Genomic DNA, 22,114 nt, shown 5'->3' on the forward strand with positions numbered 1-22,114 from the left:
AGTCTGAGCGGCCAGGCATAGGGGGTATTCTTGACCTATGAAATCGACTGAGTGTAGAAACAAAAGGGACATTTCTTAAGGAGGAAGTAAACCCTGGTGGGTTTTACTTCCTCTTGGTTTCCCTGCAACAACACACTTACCTGAAACCGAAGCCCGCAATGTCACCGTTGTCCCCACTAGCAGGAAGCGTCCATCTTTGAACCTCTTCCTTCTGGGATCGCAAACCCTGGCTCTGTGACTGGCCAGAGTCACGTGATGTCACTCTCGCGCATGCGGGCAGGAGCCGCCAGTCATGGCATGACCCCTATTAGAAAGGTTTAGGACATATTTCCAGCACCTACAGGTAAGCCTTAATATAGGCTTACCTGTAGATAAAAGGGTGTACAACCACTTTAAGGTGGGGAAGACTTTGCAGTCTGTTATTAAGCTTTCTTCTGCTGAGAACGATGGGTGTTCTTGCCACAAGTAGCATCCTGTTGTCAAATGCTGGCCTGAAAAGATGATCTTATGGTCATGCAAATCAAATGCCTTTTGTACAAGGGTTCTGAATTCCAGCACTTTAGACAAAGTACCATGCACATAAACTGACAGACACGAGGAATAAGACAGGAGAATTCTTGCAAACCATCACAGATTACATTTAACAATAAAGCATCTGTTCCAAACATTCCAAAAGCAAGGGATCAACCTTGGCAGCAGTTAGAGCTCAGTTATGGGATTTTGACCAGTCAAACATGATTTGTCAAAATGTCACAAAAAAAGTGTTGGGCTGTTCCTTTAAATCCACATGAAAGTTGAATGGATGAAAAAACGAGTATTGTATTGTGCCCCTGGACGACATCTGTGGTGACAAAACTCATAGTCACAAAATAATGTCACAGCCAGAATTGGATGAAGGGCAGGGCCAAAGAACAGAGCTTCCAACCGCTTATCAGTTGGATCCCTCCCCTTTTTTCATTATGTTTATTATTTACAAAAGTAAAGAACACAACAAAAACAATAAATAGACCAGCCCACACAAGAGCCAAAACGAACACTTAACCCAAGGTGCTTTAGGTAGTTAACTGTTCAAACACTAAGGTTGTAAAGGTGTGGTTTGTGCTACAGAAGGTGACATTAGAGTAGGAGGACATTACCCAATTTCATCATTATACTGCGGCAGGCTGACACGATCCCGCGAAATGGTCATAGCTGTACATCTGTCCCTTTAAGCGGGATAGCAGGCACGCGCGCGGCTGCACTACGGGGGTCCCGATGCGCGTGACCGGCGATCGCGATCGTGGGCACGAGAGCCAGAACAGGGACATGTGTGTGTAAACACACAAATCCCTATTCTGTAAGGAGAGGAGAGGCAGATCGTGAGTTCCTACTAGCTAGGAACAACGATCTGTCATTACCTCCAGTCACTCCCATCACCCTACAGTTAGAACACACACTAGGGAACACAGTTAACCCCTTGATCGCCCTCTAGTGTTAACCCCTTCCCTGCCAGAGACATTTACATAGTAATCAGTGCATTTCTATAGCACTGATCGCTGTATAATTGTCAATGGTCCCAAAAATGTGTCAAAAGTGTCCTATCTGTCCGCCATAATGTCGCAGTCCTGATAAAATTTCTGATCACCGCCATTACTAGTAAAAAAATATATATATAATAATAAAAATGCCATAAATCTTTCCCCTATTTTGTAGACGCTATAACTTTTGTGCAAACCAATCAATATATGCTTATTGCAATTTTTATTACCAAAAATATGTAGAAGAATACATATCGGCCTAAACTGAGGAAAAAAAATTTGCTTTTTAAAAAAAAAAAAAAAATTGGGACTATTTATTATAGCAAAAAGTACAAAATTGTGTTTTTTTTCAAAAATGGCGCTTTTTTTTGTTTATAGCGCAAAAATAACAAACATACTTATACTTATCTCCAGCCCCAATCCTCTTCTTCTGGGGTGCTCAGTCGGCGCTCCAAGCCCCTCCTCTTCATCGGGTGCCCCCATGGAAAGCTGCTTTCCATGGGGCCACCTGTGCGGGCTCGCTCTCGAGTCTCGCTGCTGCGTCCATTGACACAGACAGCAGGACTCGGCCCCGCCCCCCCGCACTCGTGTCACAGCTTTTGATTTACAGCAGCGGGAGCCAATGGTTCCTCCTGCTATCAATCTGTCCAATGAGGAGAGCGACACGGGCTTGGACCACTGCACTCATGCACATCGCTGGATCAGGTCCGGCCCAGATAAGGAAAAAGGGGGTCTGGGAGGCAGCTGCAGCACAGAAGGTTTTTCACCCTAATGAATAGAATGCATTAAGGTAAAAAATCTTTTTTTTTTCCTCAAACAAAAAGGTTTTTATTTCTGCATAAATTATTACATACAGTTCCGGAACATACATATCGCTATGCAAAGTAGCGGTTCAATCAGACATGTAAACATCAAATATTGCAACATTTCTTCTTCACCCACCTCCTATAAAATGCATCAAACTACATAGTCACTCTCATTAATCCTCTATCTGTGCAGCTATATCTTCAGTAAATCTTAGTAAATTCGCCTATTGCTATGTGTTTACAGCAGTGTATTCATCAGACCCTCTAAAACAAGCGGTCAATCACCAGATCTACTGGCGCAAGCCCAGGAACACCTAACCACGGAGCCCAAAGTTTTTCATATTTTTTGGATGTTCCCCTGTGTTGATAGATAATTTTTTCCAAACGGATAGTGTTCCCCATTTGTGTGATCCACCCCTGCAATGTAGGAGGGTCTTCAGCCTTCCAATGTCTAAGAATTAGCATACGCGCTTGAAATAAAGCTCTGCTAATGGCTTGCTTAAGGATATCACCTGTCAATAGGTCATCTATTATCCCCAGCAGGCATGGATTAGGATCTAATGGTATCTGTATCTGAAAGACCATATTAATGGTGTCTAGGACAGTCTTCCAATATAGGTGAAGTTTGGGGCATCTCCAAAGGAGATGAATAAGATCACCGTGGTCTCTACAACATCTCGTACATGTGGGATCTGTACCAACCCCCATACGGACTAGTCTAGCAGGTGTATAATGTACTCTAGAGAGTATATACAGCTGAGATAGTTTTTGAGCAGCATTTAATGAGCACAGAGGGACCGGCTGCAAGGCCTCTTCCCACTGTTCCTCCTCAAATGCGCCCACATCCTGTTCCCATTTGGTCATAGCTTTCAATGGTGAGTCCCTCAGAACCAATCTCAGAAGCATAGCATAGCAGTCTGATATGAACCCTTTATATGTAGTTATTTCAAGAAGGAAATTAAAGACAGGAGTGGGTTCTAAAGTCCAAATATCTGGACCTCTCTGGGCATCTATCGCATGTTTAAGTTGATGGTAGTAGAAATTCATGGAAGACGGTAACTGGAAGGCTTCCCTGAGCTCCGGAAAGGATCTCAGTTTGCCATCTTGGAATATGTGTATCATATGTGTCAGCCCATATTGCATCCATTTTACTTCATATGGTATTTTTGCTATTTCCATATAATGGTTATTTTCCCAAATTGGGCTATATTTAGTGTACCCTTGCACTCCCTGTAGCATTCTGACCTTATTCCAAATCTTTTGCATAACAGCATAGGTTGGGAAAAGTTTGTTGGATTTATTATATTGCAATGCTTCCAACCCGTCTAGGGCCTCACACTTGGATGTGAAGCGAAGTAATTGGGCCGAAGGGTCTTGCAGATTTAGTTCTATTTCCTGTTTAGGCCGCAGAACTCTAGCAATGTGCTGCAGCTGGGCGGCTAGATAATATACCCAAGGATTAGGTAGCGCCAGGCCACCCTCGTCCTTAGGACGCTGTAGCTGCTCAAGTTTGATTCTAGGTGGTTTTGATAGCCAAATGAATGATCGAAAGAGTGAGTTAACCACTTGTTGACCGCCTCACGCATATATACGTGAACAAAATGGCACGGGCAGGCAAAATCACGTACCCCCGGTGCCAGCGGCGGTCGGCTTCGGTCTGGGAGCGTTGAGAGGCGAGGGGGAGGCCATCCGATCGTGGCCCCCCCCTCGCGATCGCTCCCAGCCAAAGAGAAACATCCCCTGCCTGTGTATAGTACACACAGGCAGAGGATGTGGTGTCATCTCTCCTCGGCAGTTTCCGTTCCGGCGCCGAGGAGAGAAGACTTCACAGTGAGTGAACACACACACACAGTAGAACATGCCAGGCACACATAACACTCCCAACCCCCCCCCCCCCCCCCCCCGTCACACTGACACCAAGCAGTGTTTTTTTTTTTTCTGATTACTGCATGGTGTCAGTTTGTGACAGTTAGAAGTGGTAGGGCAGTTACTGTTAGCCCCCTGTAGGTCTAGGGTACCCCCCTAACCCCCCCTAATAAAGTTTTAACCCCTTGATATTATGTTTTATCATGTTTGCTTTTCAGGTATGCAATTTTTTATACTTTACCGTTTACTGTGCTTTATTGTTAACCATTTTTTTGTCTTCAGGTATGCCATTCACGACTTTGAGTGATTATACCAGAATGATGCCTGCAGGTTTAGGTATCATCTTGGTATCATTCTTTTCAGCCAGCGGTCGGCTTTCATGTAAAAGCAATCCTAGCGGCTAATTAGCCTCTAGACTGCTTTTACAAGCAGTGGGAGGGAATGCCCCCCCCTTCCGTGTTTTTCTCTGGCTCTCCTGTCTCAACAGGGAACCTGAGAATGCAGCCGGTGATTCAGCCAGCTGACCATAGAGCTGATCAGAGACCAGAGTGGCTCCAAACATCTCTATGGCCTAAGAAACCAGAAGCTACGAGCATTTTATGACTTAGATTTCGCCGGATGTAAACAGCGCCATTGGGAAATTGGGAAAGCATTTTATCACACCGATCTTGGTGTGGTCAGATGCTTTGAGGGCAGAGGAGAAATCTAGGGTCTAATAGACCCCAATTTTTTCAAAAAAGAGTACCTGTCACTACCTATTGCTATCATAGGGGATATTTACATTCCTTGAGATGACAATAAAAATGATTTAAAAAAAAAAAAATGAAAGGAACAGTTTAAAAATAAGATAAAAAAGCAAAAAAATAATAAAGAAAAAAAGCACCCCTGTCCCCCCTGCTCTCGCGCTAAGGCGAACACAAGCGTCGGTCTGGCGTCAAATGTAAACAGCAATTGCACCATGCATGTGAGGTATCACCGCGAAGGTCAGATCAAGGGCAGTAATTTTAGCAGTAGACCTCCTCTGTAAATCTAAAGTGGTAACCTGTAAAGGCTTTTAAAATGTATTTAGTTTGTCGCCACTGCACGTTTGTGCGCAATTTTAAAGCATATCATGTTTGGTATCCATGTACTCGGCCTAAGATCATCTTTTTTATTTTATCAAACATTTGGGCAATATAGTGTGTTTTAGTGCATTAAAATTTAAAAAAGTGTGTTTTTTCCCAAAAAAAATGCTTTTAAAAAAAATCGCTGCGCAAATACTGTGTGAAAAAAAAAATGAAACACGCACCATTTTAATCTGTAGGGCATTTGCTTTTAAAAAATATATAATGTGTGGGGGTTCAAAGTAATTTTCTTGCAAAAAAAATGTAATCAAAAAGTGTCAGAAAGGGCTTTGTCTTCAAGTGGTTAGAAGAGTGGGTGATGCGTGACATAAGCTTCTAAATGTTGTGCACAAAATGCCAGGACAGTTCAACCCCCCCCCCCCCCCCCCAAATGACCCCATTTTGGAAAGTAGACACCCCAAGCTATTTGCTGAGAGGCATATCGAATCCATGGAATATTTTATATTGTGACACAAGTTGCGGGAAAGAGACAATTTTTTTTTTTTTTTGCACAAAGTTGTCACTAAATGATATATTGCTCAAACATGCCATGGGAATATGTGAAATTACACCCCAAAATACATTCTGTTGCTTCTCCTGAGTACAGGGATACCAGATGTGTGGGACTTTTTGGGAGCCTAGCCGCGCACGGGACCCCGAAAACCAAGCACCGCCTTCAGGCTTTCTAAGGGCGTAAATATTTGATTTCACTCTTCACTGCCTATCACAGTTTCGGAGGCCATGGAATGCCCAGGTGGCAAACCCCCCCCCCCCCCCCAAATGACCCCATTTTGGAAAGTAGACACCCCAAGCTATTTGCTGAGCGGTATAGTGAGTATTTTGCAGACCTCACTTTTTGGCACAAAGTTTTGAAAATTGAAAAAAAAAAATTTTTCTTGTCTTTCTTCATTTTCAAAAACAAATGAGAGCTGCTAAATACTCACCATGCCTCTCAGCAAATAGCTTGGGGTGTCTACTTTCCAAAATGGGGTCATTTGGGGGGGGGGGGGGGGTTTGTGCCACCAATGCATTCCATGGCCTCCGAAACTGTGATAGGCAGTGAAGAGTGAAATCAAAAATTTACACCCTTAGAAATCCTGAAGGTGGTGATTGGTTTTCGGGGCCCCGTACGCGGCTAGGCTCCTAAAAAGTCCCACACATGTGGTATCCCCATACTCAGGAGAAGCAGCTAAATGTATTTTGGGGTGCAATTCCACATATGCCCATGCCCTTTGTGAGCAATATATCATTTAGTGACAACTTTGTGCAAAAAAAAAAAAAAAACATTTGTCACTTTCCCGCAACTTGTGTCAAAATATAAAATATTCCATGGACTCAACATGCCTCAAAGCAAATAGCTTGGGGTGTCTACTTTCCAAAATGGGGTCATTTGGGGGGGTTTTATGCCATCTGGGCATTTTATGGCCTTCAAAACTGTGATAGGTAGTGAGGAGTAAAATCAAAAATTTACACCCTTAGAAATCCTGAAGGCGGTGATTGGTTTTCGGGGCCCCGTACGCGGCTAGGCTCCCAAAAAGTCCCCCACATGTGGTATCCCCATACTCAGGAGAAGCAGCTAAATGTATTTTGGGGTGCAATTCCACATATGCCCATGGCCTGTGTGAGCAATATATCATTTAGTGACAACTTTTTGTAATTTTTTTTTTTTGTCATTATTCAATCACTTGGGACAAAAAAAATGAATATTCAATGGGCTCCACATGCCTCTCAGCAATTTCCTTGGGGTGTCTACTTTCCAAAATGGGGTCATTTGTGGGGGTTTTGTACTGCCCTGCCATTTTAGCACCTCAAGAAACGACATAGGCAGTCATAAATTAAAGGCTGTGTAAATTCCAGAAAATGTACCCTAGTTTGTAGGCGCTATAACTTTTGCGCAAACCAATAAATATACACTTATTGACATTTTTTTTACCAAAGACATGTGGCCGAATACATTTTTGCCTAAATGTATGACTAAAATTGAGTTTATTGGATTTTTTTTTTAGAACAAAAAGTAGAAAATATCATTTTTTTTTCAAAATTTTCAGTCTTTTTCCGTGTATAGCGCAAAAAATAAAAACGGCAGAGGTGATCAAATACCATCAAAAGAAAGCTCTATTTGTGGGAAGAAAAGGACGCAAATTTTGTTTGGGTACAGCATTGCATGACCGCGCAATTAGCAGTTAAAGCGACGCAGTGCCAAATTGTAAAAAGTGCTCTGGTCAGAAAGGGGATAAATCCTTCCGTGGCTGAAGTGGTTAATGATTCTGAACTTTAAGGTAATGACCATTGGGGAGATGTGGAGTACATATAGTAGCTGAGGCATAAGGATCATCTTTATTAGATTGATCCTACCCACTTGTGTTAGTTTCAATTTGCTCCAGACTTTAACCCGATCACAACAGCGATTAATAAGAGGGGTTAGGTTTAAATTAGCATAATCTAACACGCGGGGAGTGACTTGTATGCCTAAGTACTTAAGAGATGTCGATACCGGGATGTCCAGCATACTCTTTAGGGAGGAGGGTGGTTCACGGTCTAACAATAGTAGGGAGGACTTGGTCCATTTAATAACTAGACCCGAGTACTGCCCGAACCGACCAATAACCTTCATTGCTTCTGACAGTGACACTGATGTATCTCCGAGAAGCAGCATGGTGTCATCAGCATACATGATAACCTTCTCCTGAACATCACCATATCGAAACCCCTGTATTAAAGGGTTGCTACGTATCATGGAAGCTAAAGGTTCTATCGCCAAAGCGAACAAGAGGGGAGACAGGGGGCAACCCTGTCTCGTACCTCTGTTTAGATTAAAGGGTGTGGTAATCCGTCCCCCCCTCCCTAATAACTGCAACCGGGGAAGAGTAGAGAAGGTAAAAAATCTTAAAGTGGTTGTTAAGCCACTATCTCATCTTTATATAATCCCCTCTGTCAGATAAAAATCTGTATCCTAGTGCCTTCGCTTTATAAATAAAAAAGGCAATTTCTACCTGTTTTAGCAGCATCTCCCAGCGATCATGTGATCACGTGACTCTCTCCGTCTGTTAGCTCCAGTGGGCAGGGCCGAGATTCCCTTGCTGATTTCAGCCAGGGAAGCAGGGAGGAGAGATCCTGGGAGTCGCTGGGAAATGCTGTTAAAACAGGTAGAAATCTGCTGTATTTTTTTTTATAAAGCACAGGCACTAGGATACAGTTTTTTATCTGACAGAGGGGATGATATAAAAGTCATATCATTTTGAAGCCAGGGAGAGGAGCAGAGCAGCGCTAGTGAGAGCTGACAGTTAGGGAGGGTAGGGGGAGGAGAACAGAGGAGAGCTGCAGATAGCAGCGAATGACGGAGGCACGTACTCTGACCACGTTGTCAGGGCACAGCAGCCCTGATATATCGTGGTCAGTGTACAGAGGGCAGGGTAGAAACTGGCAGGATCACACCACAAGCACTGTGCTGTATAACATGCTTTAAAAAGGAACAGGATCCATTTTTTGGGGGGTTAAAAAGCTCCTCAAGTATTTGATTTCATTGCTTTTACACTGTGTGGAGTGTTCTAATTTTTCCACGCGGTGGAGTGAAGTGGCGACATCATATATACAAGATTTGACCTAATCACTTTCAAGGGTTATACGAGTTCTCATTCTGAAGGTCATACTGTTCCAGTAAGCCTTTGATTTGGGCACTGGCATGGGAGCACTGAGTATGTTTTTTTTTCACCTGGAGGAGTTTTCTACATTATTATGCAGAGATTTTTATGAAGATTATTTCACCTAGAATTCACGATGGAGTTCTTTTGTTTGCATGGACATTTTATTAAATACACATACTGGACTGCTATTAGTTTTGTTTTTGCATTTTATTTTGGTTTATATTATAGAACCATTTTTATATCTAATGGTGTGCTAGCTGCTGGTTTAAAGATTTTATCTTTTAGCACAATTTTTTTATGTTAAAGTACATTTACAGCACCCGCTGTGTGCTATGAAGTGATTCTTGTGCGCATGCGTGGAGTGGTGGAAGTGGTTAAGCACCGACAGCACAGCACTGGAAGGTTTCCTTTGAAGGCAGATCTGTCATAATGTGCTATTTTTTTTAAAAGGAAGAGAAACAGCTTGCCAGAATGTTTACAGCCTCTACAGAGAAAAAGTGGGAAAGCAGGTGCAAAGGGTTAGTCTTTATGGCCCTAGTGGTTATAAATGACCCAAGGCTGGAAACAGCACTGATAGATTCCTTTACTATGAAAGTAATAGCAGCAAGAATTTAAAGTGATCCACACAAGACGACCCATGTGTTGCCAACATCCCAAATTAAACATTAAGAGAGTACCCCCCAAGGAATATTAGGGAATTTAAAGGCAACTTATCAATGATTGGTAAAAAACGTTTGAAATTTAATATTTATAAAAATATAGGTGCATATAACACCAGAAAGGATACTGCATATACAGCATAGACAAATTCACATAGCAGACATGAATTAAAAAAGCAGATCTTTAAATACTGATCAGTATTTATGGATCTGCTTTTTTAACTCATGTCTACTATGTGAATTTGTCTATGCTGTATATGCAATATCTTTCTGGTGTTATATGCACCTATATTTTTAAAAAATAATACATTTCAACTGGTTTTTACCAGTCATTGATCAGTTGCCTTTAAAGTCCCTAGTATTCCTTGGGGGGATACTCTCTTTATAATATAATAGCAGTAAGAAGACTGAGTCCTTAGGGGCAGGTCCATCAGTCAAGGATTGGAGCAACTCAGAAGCAGTCTCTGCAGCCAATAGCTTGTAAACCGCTAAGGCTGTAGGCAAATCAGATTGGAAATCTGCAGGGGAGGGTGTAGACGTGCACTTGTGGCCTCTGCAATCAGAGACAGCAAATGACTGGGTATTTTAGGTCATAAATCCTGCACAACCATGGTAAAAAGCGCTGTGGTGGGAAAGGTAGGTACAGCTGGCACAGGAGCATCTCCTGAATCCACTGTGTGCACCAAGAGCTTAGTCCTGCAGATTGTAAAAAGGGGAGGTCCATTGATGTAGCCTTAGTTTATAAATTAGTGTTAGCATATGTATACTAAGAAAAAAAAAAAAAGGTCCCTTATTAACAAATAACCCTAACCCTAGTTTTGATTAATTTCTTCATCTCTTTCTAATAGTGTTGCATCTTTTATATACGCGATTATGTAAGCCAAACATATGTTAAAGGGATGGTGAAATCTGACTGTCATAACAGTGATCATACCCTGTTTCCCTGAAAATAAGACCTAGCGTGATTGTCGGTGATGGCTGCAATATAAGCCCTACCCCCCAAATAAGCCCTAGTTAAAGTCCTTGTAGGTCTTTTTTTCAGGGTAGGGCTTATTTTCGGGGAAACAGGGTAGGGCTTATTCGGGGGGAAGGGCTTATATATTGCAGCCGTCACTTACAATCACGCTAGGTCTTATTTTCGGGGAAACAGGGTAGGGCTTATATTGCAGCCATCACTAACAATCACGCTAGGTCTTATTTTTGGGGAAACAGGGTAGCATAAAATGGTTTGCCACACATCATTATGATATACCCTTAGTAAACAATATAGGCTCTGTTGGCAGGCAGCCTCCACTATAAGTCTATAGTGACCGGGAAATTAAGGAATCACTCAACACTCAGCATATGATAATCCAAAACACTGCACCCAACTCTCAAAGCTTACCTCTCTGCCAGCTCCACATGAGCCTGCTTTCCAGCATATTCATCTGCTGTGCGAGTCAGCTCCTTTGTAATCACCAGCTGAGAGATGTCTATCCGATTACATAGTAAATCAGAGATCACGTCTTTGGCATGCTCCACAGCACCCATTGGATCTCTAAAAACACAAAGTACAAAATGTATTACATTATTACACAAGCTTGATTTGATTAAAGTATTTTGCTACTGTGACTATGGCTGCACTATGCCATTCCAGGTACTGTACTTTTGTGTTTGAAAACCACCTGGCATAAACAGAATTCCGCTTTAAGGTTACCAAGTTCCACTGATGTGAAAAACATGAAACATTGCATTGCGTTAAAAAAAAAAAAAAAAAAAAAAAAAAAAAGAAGAAGGGGTATACATTCAAGCTAGGAAGTCCTTGTTGGAAAATCTCAACAGGAGATAACTGTATCTTAAACCAAAAGTATTAAAACTTCATAATCTGTCTCCAACATAATGGTGGTGTTCTTTTTTTTTTTTTTTTAGGGAAAAATAAAATAAACTGTACTAAACTGAAAAGTCTATGGGAATGCAAAACCTGCTTGAAGCAGGTCAAATGCTCCTGTCAATGGAATCTGAATGATCAGAAAAGCATCTTAAACAGACATCAAACTGATGCCATCATCAATATCCTAAAGGACCTTAAGAGTACTTTCTTTAAGCAGAGTTTCTAGAAAACAGATAAATGCATAGCTTAAATGTATGTCTACTGTTTTACCTGGCCAAAGATTTTCAATTCTGTACAGACAATTTATGCTATGAACATCTGTCACACTGCACAGCAAAGCAGGTAACACTTATTACCTGGTTATGTAATGACTGCAAGTAGCAGAGTGACTGGCCATGCAGTGCAGCAGAGTAACTCGCAAAACTGGCTTAACAAAATTACAATTCCATTGGCAATGTTACAATGGCAAACATGCATGTATTTTAACTGTAATTAGCTGTATGCCTGGCGTATATAGCTTTAATAAATTTAAGGCAGAAACCAGAGTTAGCTGAAAGGTAGAAGGGGAGTGAAGGAAAGTAAGGTACACTGTCATTTCTTTGTGCAGAATGCAATGCAAGCACATTAATGGTATAAAACAGGCTCAAATATATTGTCAAGTATCATTCAACAGCTAGGTGCATATATGAATATCCATGGCAAGCTTCAAGAACTCCTCTGGATGCCATTGCCATCAAAAATGATGAAACAACATAAGCACAAAATAAGCATTTAGGTTTCAGAGAAGCCACAACCAATTCGGGTAAAGCAGCACACTTTTTACGGTATCCCAGGTTGCGAAAATTTAAATGAGCCCCTCTGGAAATTCTGACAGCCACAAAAACTAGATAGAGTCCTCGAAAAGAGTAAGGAAGAAACCAAATTTTTGAAAATACGGCTTTCCTTGCATCTCTGTTAGATGGTTATTCCTACTGGTGCAGCACACCATTCATTTTCTCCATAAAATGCACCAATTACTGGCTGAAACCTAATTTATTCATGCAAGATGGGATGGAGAGTACATTTGTTGAGATATATAGATATATCTATATATCTATATATATCTATATCTAGATATCTGTATATACATATTTTTATTTTTTTAAATTATCATCATCTTTAATAATAGGCATGCTGGATTTTAAAATTTTCAGTATCCCAGTGGCTTAAATTTATTTATTTAAGCCACTGGAGCCAACATGGAGCAGCAAAAGGATGAATCGGTAAGTCAGCAGGATAAAGAAAAATTCATTTTCATAAAAAGAACAAAGCCATCGTGTTTCAGGGGTTTTGATTGTCCTCTTCTTCAAGGGGTTAGCAATGTACATAAGCATTCTAGTACTAATACAGAGATGATCTCTGTTTAAAAAGCATCAGTGTGTGAAACCATTTTGCTTGGACAAAACAGCAGTCGGGTGCCTGGCATTTAATACATCTCCAGTTACTGTACGTTTCAAAGTGAAACAAATTTGCCTTCAACTTAATAACAAAAAATAATGTCTTTTTGTCCTAATAATTTGCCAATTCATTTTTCTGGGTCACTTCAAAAGAGGACCTAAGGTCCCCAAATAGTTCACAGGCCCCCTGTGGCTTAAGAGCAACCTGTTTTTACTGTCAGCACTCAAGCTACATCCTGATTAATGCAATATAAAAAGTTTACCATTACTACGGTTCAGTGCCACTTTTTATTCTACTTAAAATGCTTAAGCTGGGCATGGATCAGTTTCTTTTTAGATCAGCCAGCAGGCTAATAATAAAAAAAAAAAAAAACTGAACGGATTCCCTTATCCACACAAGTGAGGTGGATTGAGGAATCCTTCCCACTGCGCTATTGTATTCTGATATTGGGGACTCTTCCTCTGTCAAAATACACTAATCAGCGCTGCAGCAATATTTTCCAAGGGACTCTTCCTCTGTCAAAATACACTAATCAGCGCTGCTGCAATATTTTCCAAGAAGTCCTTTCATGAAACAAACGGAAGCGGCCATACGTTGGATCAGTAACCATACCGGCCTAGTCTATAAACATGCACTTTCAGCCTGGTCAAGCATTTTTTGCAGCCTATATGGGTTGAAAAGGCATGGCACATCCTGGCCCTGGTTTACCAAAGGACAGCAAAAATAATCTGGCAAGGTCCTCTAACCTGTTCAATTGCAATTTTCCCTGACAGCTAACATTGGAGTTTGCTGGTGCGCCAAAAACACTTACATATATCAACTGAGAAAGCCCAAAATAGATAGACTAAGTCTTAAGTACCCCAAAAATACTAAGGGCCCAATTTATAAAGGAAGTAAGCCTCTTTTGTGATCACTGAAAATTGTACTCTACACAAGCACACTTCTAAGTATAGTGCTCCATCTATGCACCTGCTAAATGCAGTGTGGAGCATGCAATGTTTAATAGAGACTGCTATGCATTTCGCAGCATAGAGCACACCGTATAGAGGAAAATAATCCGGTTAAACGACTTTCATCATGGTGACATGGCAGACGGGGATGTCCATGCAATTATCACACCCTTGTGAGATAATGAGATAATCAAGTCAATAACCATTCAGAATGCTTCTATTTTTGTTTGTTAATACAGCTTGGTTGACTTAAAAAAGGTAATGGATGCTGAAAAGGAGTGGATTTACAATACTTGTGGCAACAATATAACAGTGATGCATTACATTTTTACATTTTACAAGAGTGAATGAAAGACTCACGGCTATGAGTATTGCTTTGCGTACTTCTGACTGCTAAAGCAGTGGAGTGGTATTTGTAACACTTCACGTACAGATGTGAACCATTTTTTTTTTTATTTTGGATGTAAAAGACATAACATTAGAAAGCATAAATGCGGATGCATTTAGGCTTTAAAGCGGGGTTCCACTCAAATTTTTAACTTAATCTTACCCCCTTCAGTTAATTGCATAGGTGTTCAAATGCCGCACGAAATTTTTTTTTATCGCTGTAATTACCTTTATATTGTACTTTATTGTGGCACTTCCTGTCTCTCCTCTCATGGGAGTAGGCGTGTTTATTGCCTTTCCCCGGCGCACTGTCTCCTGGGAATAATGATCATGCTTGTGAACAAGCTGTGAATGAACAGCATTCACCGCATCCCGGAAATCAATGCTTGTGGGCTTCACATGCCCACAAGCAAGTTGGAAACAGCCAGCATCACATTTTTAAAGTTATTCTTAAGGACGAAAACAGATAGAGGCAGATATATTTCACCCAAACTGTGAGTATTATTTTGGGATTAGAAAAGTATCTCAATAACTTAAAAAAAAAAAAAAAAAAAAAAAAAAAAGATTGGTCGCTGGACTCCCACTTTAAGTCCTAGTGTAAAAGAAGGATCACCAGCTCATTTCCTTCATAATTCAAGGAATACAGGGCTGAGTTTGAAATCTTGCCAATAAGGGACTGTGAAGCCACAAATACATGTAATGCTCAGTCCAGTGTATTTCTTCTACATTGGAAATTTTATTTTTGCACTGCAAAAGCAAAATGAAAAGAGTGCTTTGTTCAGTTGCAATGTATAGAAGCATTAGCCAAAACAAATACTTCAATGACTACTGAGGAGAAAAGTGGTTTACAAAGAAGAACTAAAGCAATTATCGGATTATTTTTCAGCCAATACCAAGAGTAAAAAAGGCCCTTTTATTGGAAATTTGCAAAACTTTCCCTATTTGCAAGTTAAAGCACACAGGTCATACAGTAAGCCTGTGTATTGGAATAGGAGAGACAATCCAGTATCATATCTAACCTTTAGATTTCCTGACCAAGCTACCCATTCAGACCTCCACCCAAAAAAAGTGCATCGATAGGTTAGAGAGTGTCCATATAGAGTCATCAGAAGACCCAATCCGCCAGCCCTGCCCCCCCCCCTCCCAAGTAGTTCGTAATCCATGGGTTCCACATTTTGCTAAATTTACAGAGTTGTGTAGTACAGCACATTTTTTGTTTAACTTGGACAATTGAGGTAACACTGGATGCCCAAACTCCTGCCAAGGTTTGTTTCGTCGCAGTAAAATAAGGCTTAATAAATAAGGCTTAAGTAAGGCTTCATGGGGATTTTTGGGCAAGCTTCTACCCAAACCTGTATAAACCAATTAGTAAACTCAAAATCATTTTATTCTCAGGCATTCCCACCAAACATGAATTAAAGAGAGAAGAGAACAACCCACCCAAATATTTTAGCAGGTCCCACATCTTTAAGGAATGTTTAAGAATTAGATTAGTTATAGGTTTACGCGGGTCAGGAGTGGTCCACAAAATTGTGTCCACTGCTATAGGGGTCATTAGGTATGCTTCTATGCTCACCCACAAAGGTGTGTTGGTTACTGCGTGATATGCTGTCAGAGAGGCGACCTGTGCTGCACGGTAGTAACTAATGATCTGAGGTACTGCAAGGCCCCCATAAAAGCATGAATGAAACAGGGTTTTTCTGGACACTATAGGCCTGGTATCATGCCAGCCAAATTTTATACAAAGTCTTTATATAGTCCTCAAAATGTGACAAGGGACAAGAACAGGATGAGTTCTAAAAAGATAAGAGAGTAGGCAACAAGGACATCTTCCAGACCGCTATTGTCCCTAACCATGAGAGCTGGTACTTTTTCCAGGAATCGAAAATCATTGCACTGTGATGTATAAGGGGCCCAAAATTAGCTGCATACAGAATGTTAATGGGTGGGGTAAAGTCTCTCTCTAAATAGAGTAACTTATCTTCAACCCACTGGTAGGGGAAATTTAAAGAGATATTCAAGAGCTTAGACTTGGACTAATTTAAGCGTAGACCTGAAAAAACCCTAAGAATTTGGTGATGTTACGGGTCAAGTTAGGGAGGGAAATTGTTGGACTTGTGAAAAACAATAGAACGTAGTTCACAAACAGACTGACTTTATGTCTATTCTCAAAACATCAGAGTCCGCTCTATATACATGTCCAAAGGTTCCATCATGAGAACAGACAGCAGGGGAGAGAGAGGACACTTGGCTCTGCAAACAGGGAAGAAGGGAGACCGAAAGCCAGCATATTGGACAAATGGCCTTGGGTTATCATAAAGAGAAGCAACCCATAGGAAAAAAACGAGGACCAAATTCCCATGTGCTTAACAGAGATGTTAGGTACAACCATGATAGGTTATCAAAAGAATTGTGGATGTCCAAGCCCAGTAGAAAGATTTGGTGTCTCTTGAGTTTGGCTACGTGTATCAAAGTGCACAGCTCGCTAAAACTCACCCCCCTACTTTTTTTTCCATGTACATTTGCAAGCAAGCCTAATAGGGTCAACCCACTTCAAACACTAATGTTGCCCATAGATGGGTGGAAATTTGGCCGATACAGCAAGTACCAGCCAAATTTCAATCCATCTATGGCCATTCCCAATTGACTTCTGTCGAACTGGACTGGAAAACTTGTCAACCAGCGGTTTGCAGAGAATTGCCTGCAGCCGCCGATCAGTGTATTCTGACAGTAGAGTCGCCCATGAGTCAGAATACAACAGCACAACAGGGAGGATTCCTCCATCCACCTTGCATGTGTGGGATGGGGGAATCTGCTTGTTTTTTGTTTTTTTTTTCAATCAGATATCTGTCAATTTAGGTTGTCATAATAATAGAAGCTCATTACTATACTACATATTTTTACAGTAATTACTTATTTGCGACAAACTATTGCCATAGTTGCCACTAACCTAGTCACAATCCTATTTAATTTGTTTATAAATGACCTGGAGGATGGGATAAACAGTTCAATCTCTGTATTTGCAGACGATACTAAGCTAAGCAGGGCAATAACTTCTCCGCAGGATGTGGAAACCTTGCAAAAAGACCTGAACAAATTAATGGGGTGGGCGACCACATGGCAAATGAGGTTCAATGTAGAAAAATGTAAAATAATGCATTTGGGTGGCAAAAATATGAATGCAATCTATACACTGGGGGGAGAACCTCTGGGGGAATCTAGGATGGAAAAGGACCTGGGGGTCCTAGTAGATGATAGGCTCAGCAATGGCATGCAATGCCAAGCTGCTGCTAATAAAGCAAACAGAATATTGGCATGCATTAAAAGGGGGATCAACGCAAGAGATAAAACGATAATTCTCCCACTCTACAAGGCTCTGGTCCAGCCGCACCTGGAGTATGCTGTCCAGTTCTGGGCACCAGTCCTCAGGAAGTAGGTACTAGAAATGGAGCGAGTACAAAGAAGGGCAACAAAGCTAATAAAGGGTCTGGAGGATCTTAGTTATGAGGAAAGGGTGCAAGCATTGAACTTATTCTCTCTGGAGAAGAGACGCTTGAGAGGGGATATGATTTCAGTTTACAAATACTGTACTGGTGACCCCACAATAGGGATAAAACTTTTTCGCAGAAGAGAGTTTAATAAGACTCGTGGCCACTCATTACAATTAGAAGAAAAGAGGTTTAACCTTAAACTACGTAGAGGGTTCTTTACTGTAAGACCGGCAAGGATGTGGAATTCCCTTCCACAGGCGGTGGTCTCAGCGGGGAGCATTGATAGCTTCAAGAAACTATTAGATAATCACCTGAATGACCGCAACATACAGGGATATACAATGTAATACTGACACATAATCACACACATAGGTTGGACTTGATGGACTTGTGTCTTTTTTCAACCTCACCTACTATGTAACTATGTAACAACATTAAAAACAAATGACAGCTAGGGGTGTTGAAATTAATCGTAGCATCGTGATTCGACCACCCACGATGCAGCATTGATGCTACAACTTGCATAAACCAATTATATGATGACGTCACCCGCGAGCCGCTATATGCCTTGCCGATGAAATGAAAGCAGCGGAAGGAGCCGTGGGTGTTAGCCGCGCCTCTTTTCACGCCCCCCCCGATGAACAGAAAGCAGCCGAAGGAGCCGCGGGCATTAGCCGATCCTCTTTTCCCACCCCCACCGCTGACGGCATCTCCAGCATGTGTGAGACATGTGGAGCGAGTGTCTGTCCCCCGAGTCATGACTCATGAGCCGACCCCGCAGAGCCTTCCTCCTTGGCTCACCTCACACTGTGTGCAGTGTGCACACACAGGCTGCCTCCGTCCTCCTTACAAAAGGCTGCTGTGGGAGACCCGAGATGCCAGACAGCCGCGGTTGTCCTCCAGTCCCCCTCACAGGCTGCTCGAAGAGTCATCATCATCATCATTAAATACTTGGGGGATGCACATTGCACACTGGCAGTATTTGATGGGGCACAGTGGCGGCGTTTGATGGGGCACAGTGGCGGCGTTTGATGGGCACAGTGGCGGCGTTTGATGGGCACAGTGGCGGCGTTTGATGGGCACAGTGGCGGCGTTTGATGGGCACAGTGGCGGCGTTTGATGGGCACAGTGGCGGCGTTTGATGGGCACAGTAGCTGCGTTTGATGGGCACAGTGGCTGCAATTGAGTTTTTTTTTTCAGTTTGTTGCCGCCACCACCCCCCAAAATTTTGAGCACCAGCCACCACTGACTACTAGCAATAATATAACATATTATACATCATATATCTGATGCACCATTATGTGGACTGCAAATTTGCCAAATTATGAAAACATTAAAGTGACCAATGAGCATGACCATGCCATTTCAACATTAATTATGGTTTATGTATGTCTTCTTGTCTTAGTGATTGATTCACATCACAGCTTCATTGATTTGAAATTGATAATTTTTTGGTATGATTTTTGGTTTTGCTCATCACTGCCCCACACATGCAGCCATGCATTGCATGTGTGGGGCAGTAATGAGCAAAACCACAAATCATACAAAAAAAAAAAAAAAAAGGTATCAATGAAGTTGTGATGTGAATCAATCACTAAGACAATAAGACATACATAAACCATAATTTATGAAATGGCATACATTGTCGTTATGGGGGCATAAGTCCGTCTCTGTTCATCTCTTGCATCATGTCTGCAGTCTCTGATCCTCTCTTGTATTATGTCTGTAGTCTCTGATCCTCTCTTGTAGTATTTTGGGGTCAGTCTGGAGCTCCTCTTTAAGTTGTCTGCTGTGTTTACACGTTGCTACATGCAGAGAGTTTTTTTATTATTTTTTTTGAAGAACAGATATTATAAAAAAAGGAGTTCTTCTGACTGCTTTAATTTTTTGGATGAAAACTGTGCGCAGTAATCGTGATGCATCGCCGAATCGATACGTGGACATGATAATCGTAATCGAATCGCGAGGCCAGTGAAGATGCGCACCCCTAATGACAGCGTATTAATTTTCCATCATGTTTTCTATAATCTTCTGTTCGTTGATAGAAATGTGAAAGGGTGAATTTTTCTGGTTGTCAAAAGACATTTCAAACATTATGCCTATAAGACAAATATCTGAAAAACAGTGTACTGCAACAATTTTTTTCTTTGTTCTGCAAGTGTACCTGTCAATGAGACTCTTCTGTAGACAAGTGTTGATAAGGTTGGCCACCAGTGGGCAATTATCCCTCCGTACAGTCTCAATACCCTTGCAGTCCATTTTGTCGTGGGTGTCTGGGCTTGATGAGAAATATAGTCCAGCATATCTCTTCTTGTTAATCAGCAGGTAAGGAAAATATACCTGAATATAAGCAGAAAAAAAAAAGTGACTGCAAATGTTAAAGTTTACTTAAAGCCTAAAAAAAAAAAAAAAAAAAAAAAAAAAAAATCAAATATTTTTCAGCTATCCCCTTTATTTTTACTTGGCAATCCTGTCAGAAACACATTTTTTTACTAGGGTGACGATGCTCACTCTGTGTGCTGCAGTTATGGAGTAGCAGCTTGTCACTCTAGAACATAAAGTAAGCTAAGACTACAGACCACCGCCTTCTAACATAGTGAGATGTTCTGTAGTTCAAAGAGATGAACTGGGCAGGGCTGATAAGACTGAGATAACACTGAAAAGTGCACAGAACCTTGCAAGCTCACTGAATTCCTGGCAGGATCAACAGGTATTTTTGTTGCACTTGATGAATATATATAAGAAAATGTTTAAAACTGTATATTTAACAGACCAACAGGTAGCAAATAAAAGCATTCTTAGGGCTTACATAAATGTTGGGCTGGGTAAACCTATTGGAGCTAAAATGGGGAAATGGGCAGGGTGATATCGTACTATGTGAATGTCAATTTATTTTACGGGACTTATAGCATTTACATTTTTTTATTATACATATACAGTACATCATAAAACAGATTCAGTTTGACACTTGTGAGAGAGGATTTCCTAGGCTTTCATTTGCATTACTGAAGCACCCTCTCCCTCCCCGACATCATTGATATCTGCTGAGGGTCCTGGCATGGCCCCGTAAGACCTCAGCTGACAGGTCAAAGGCAACATGTGACAGCATGCATTGACAGCGGCTGAATGCTTTAAGTGTAATGTCAATAGCACATTTTGAATTTTGAATAAGATAATGACACAAGTCTGTTTAATATTCCTCAGTTACATCTTACGACTGAGGAATTTGGCATGATGAAAAGATGCTACTGACCTGCTATGTAGCATGCATGCATGGGATCAGGAAGGCACTTAACTGGAGTTGGGGTCACTGTCTGCTAGAAGAAGCTAACATTACAAATAAGATAGCAGCACCCAGAAGCAACCTGAGACAATTCCGACAGAAGGACATCTCTTTGGGGTAATTGGTTAAAAAAAACAAAGTTATTGCTAGTATATTTCATGTTTGACTTTGGGGGGAAAAAGGATCAGGGTCCCTTCCAGGTAATCATTATCTACAAACCCTAAAAACCTATAAACATAACATTACTCTTTCTGAAAGTAATTTGGAAAGACTAAACAAAATTTTAACTCACAAATTGCCTTACTACAAAAATAAACCTTTGGGTAATGCAATTTCTGCAGGTTAACCACTTGCCCACTGGGCACTTAAACCCCCTTCCTAACCAGACCAATTTTCAGCTTTCAGTGCTTTCACATTTCGAATGAGAATTACTCAGCCATGCAACACTGTACCCAAATTAAATTATTGTCCTTTTTCCACACAAATAGAGCTTTCTTTTGGTGGTATTCCATCACCGGTGTTTTTTTTTTTTTTTGCACTATAAATGAAAAAAGACTAAACATTTTGTAAAAAATTGCTTCTTTGTTATAAAATTTTGCAAATTAGTAATTTTTCTTCATACATTTTGGCCAAACTTTATACTGCTACATATCTTTGGTAAAAATAACCCAAATAAGTGCATATTATTTGGTCTTTGTGAAAGTTAAAGTCTACGAGCTATCAATCATTGAAAATTGATCACACCTGATGTACTGACGGCATCTCATTTCATGAGACCCTAGAATCCAGGACAGTACAAATACCCCACAAATGACCCCTTTTTGGAAAGTACACATCTCAAGGTATTTAGAAAGAGGTATGGTGAATTTTTTGAAGTTGTAGTTTTTTCCCACAATTCTTTGCAAAATTAAGATTTTTTTTTTCTTTTTCACAAAATTGTCATATTAACAGGTTATTTCTCTCACATGGCATGTGCATACCACAAATTACACCCCAAAACACATTCTGCTACTCCTCCTGAGTATGGGGATACCACATGTGAGACTTTTTTACAGTCTGGCCACATACAGAGGCCCAACATGCAGGGATCACCGTCAGGCG

General features: G+C 41.1%; 1 protein-coding gene across 1 annotated transcript in view; it reads right to left on the reverse strand.

The window, feature by feature from the left end:
• POLD1 (DNA polymerase delta 1, catalytic subunit) overlaps nt 1-22,114 on the reverse strand; it is a 340,630-nt gene that overhangs the window by 127,621 nt on the left and 190,895 nt on the right. The window contains exons 20-21 of the mRNA XM_073602248.1: nt 19,895-20,070; nt 10,980-11,132 (exon numbers count right to left, since the gene is read on the reverse strand). Of these exons, the coding sequence (XP_073458349.1) occupies nt 10,980-11,132; nt 19,895-20,070 (329 nt within the window). The remainder of the gene's footprint in view (nt 1-10,979; nt 11,133-19,894; nt 20,071-22,114) is intronic.

This window comes from Aquarana catesbeiana, linkage group LG10 (assembly GCF_042186555.1).
Source record: "Aquarana catesbeiana isolate 2022-GZ linkage group LG10, ASM4218655v1, whole genome shotgun sequence".
In the NCBI taxonomy this organism is placed as follows: domain Eukaryota; kingdom Metazoa; phylum Chordata; class Amphibia; order Anura; family Ranidae; genus Aquarana; species Aquarana catesbeiana.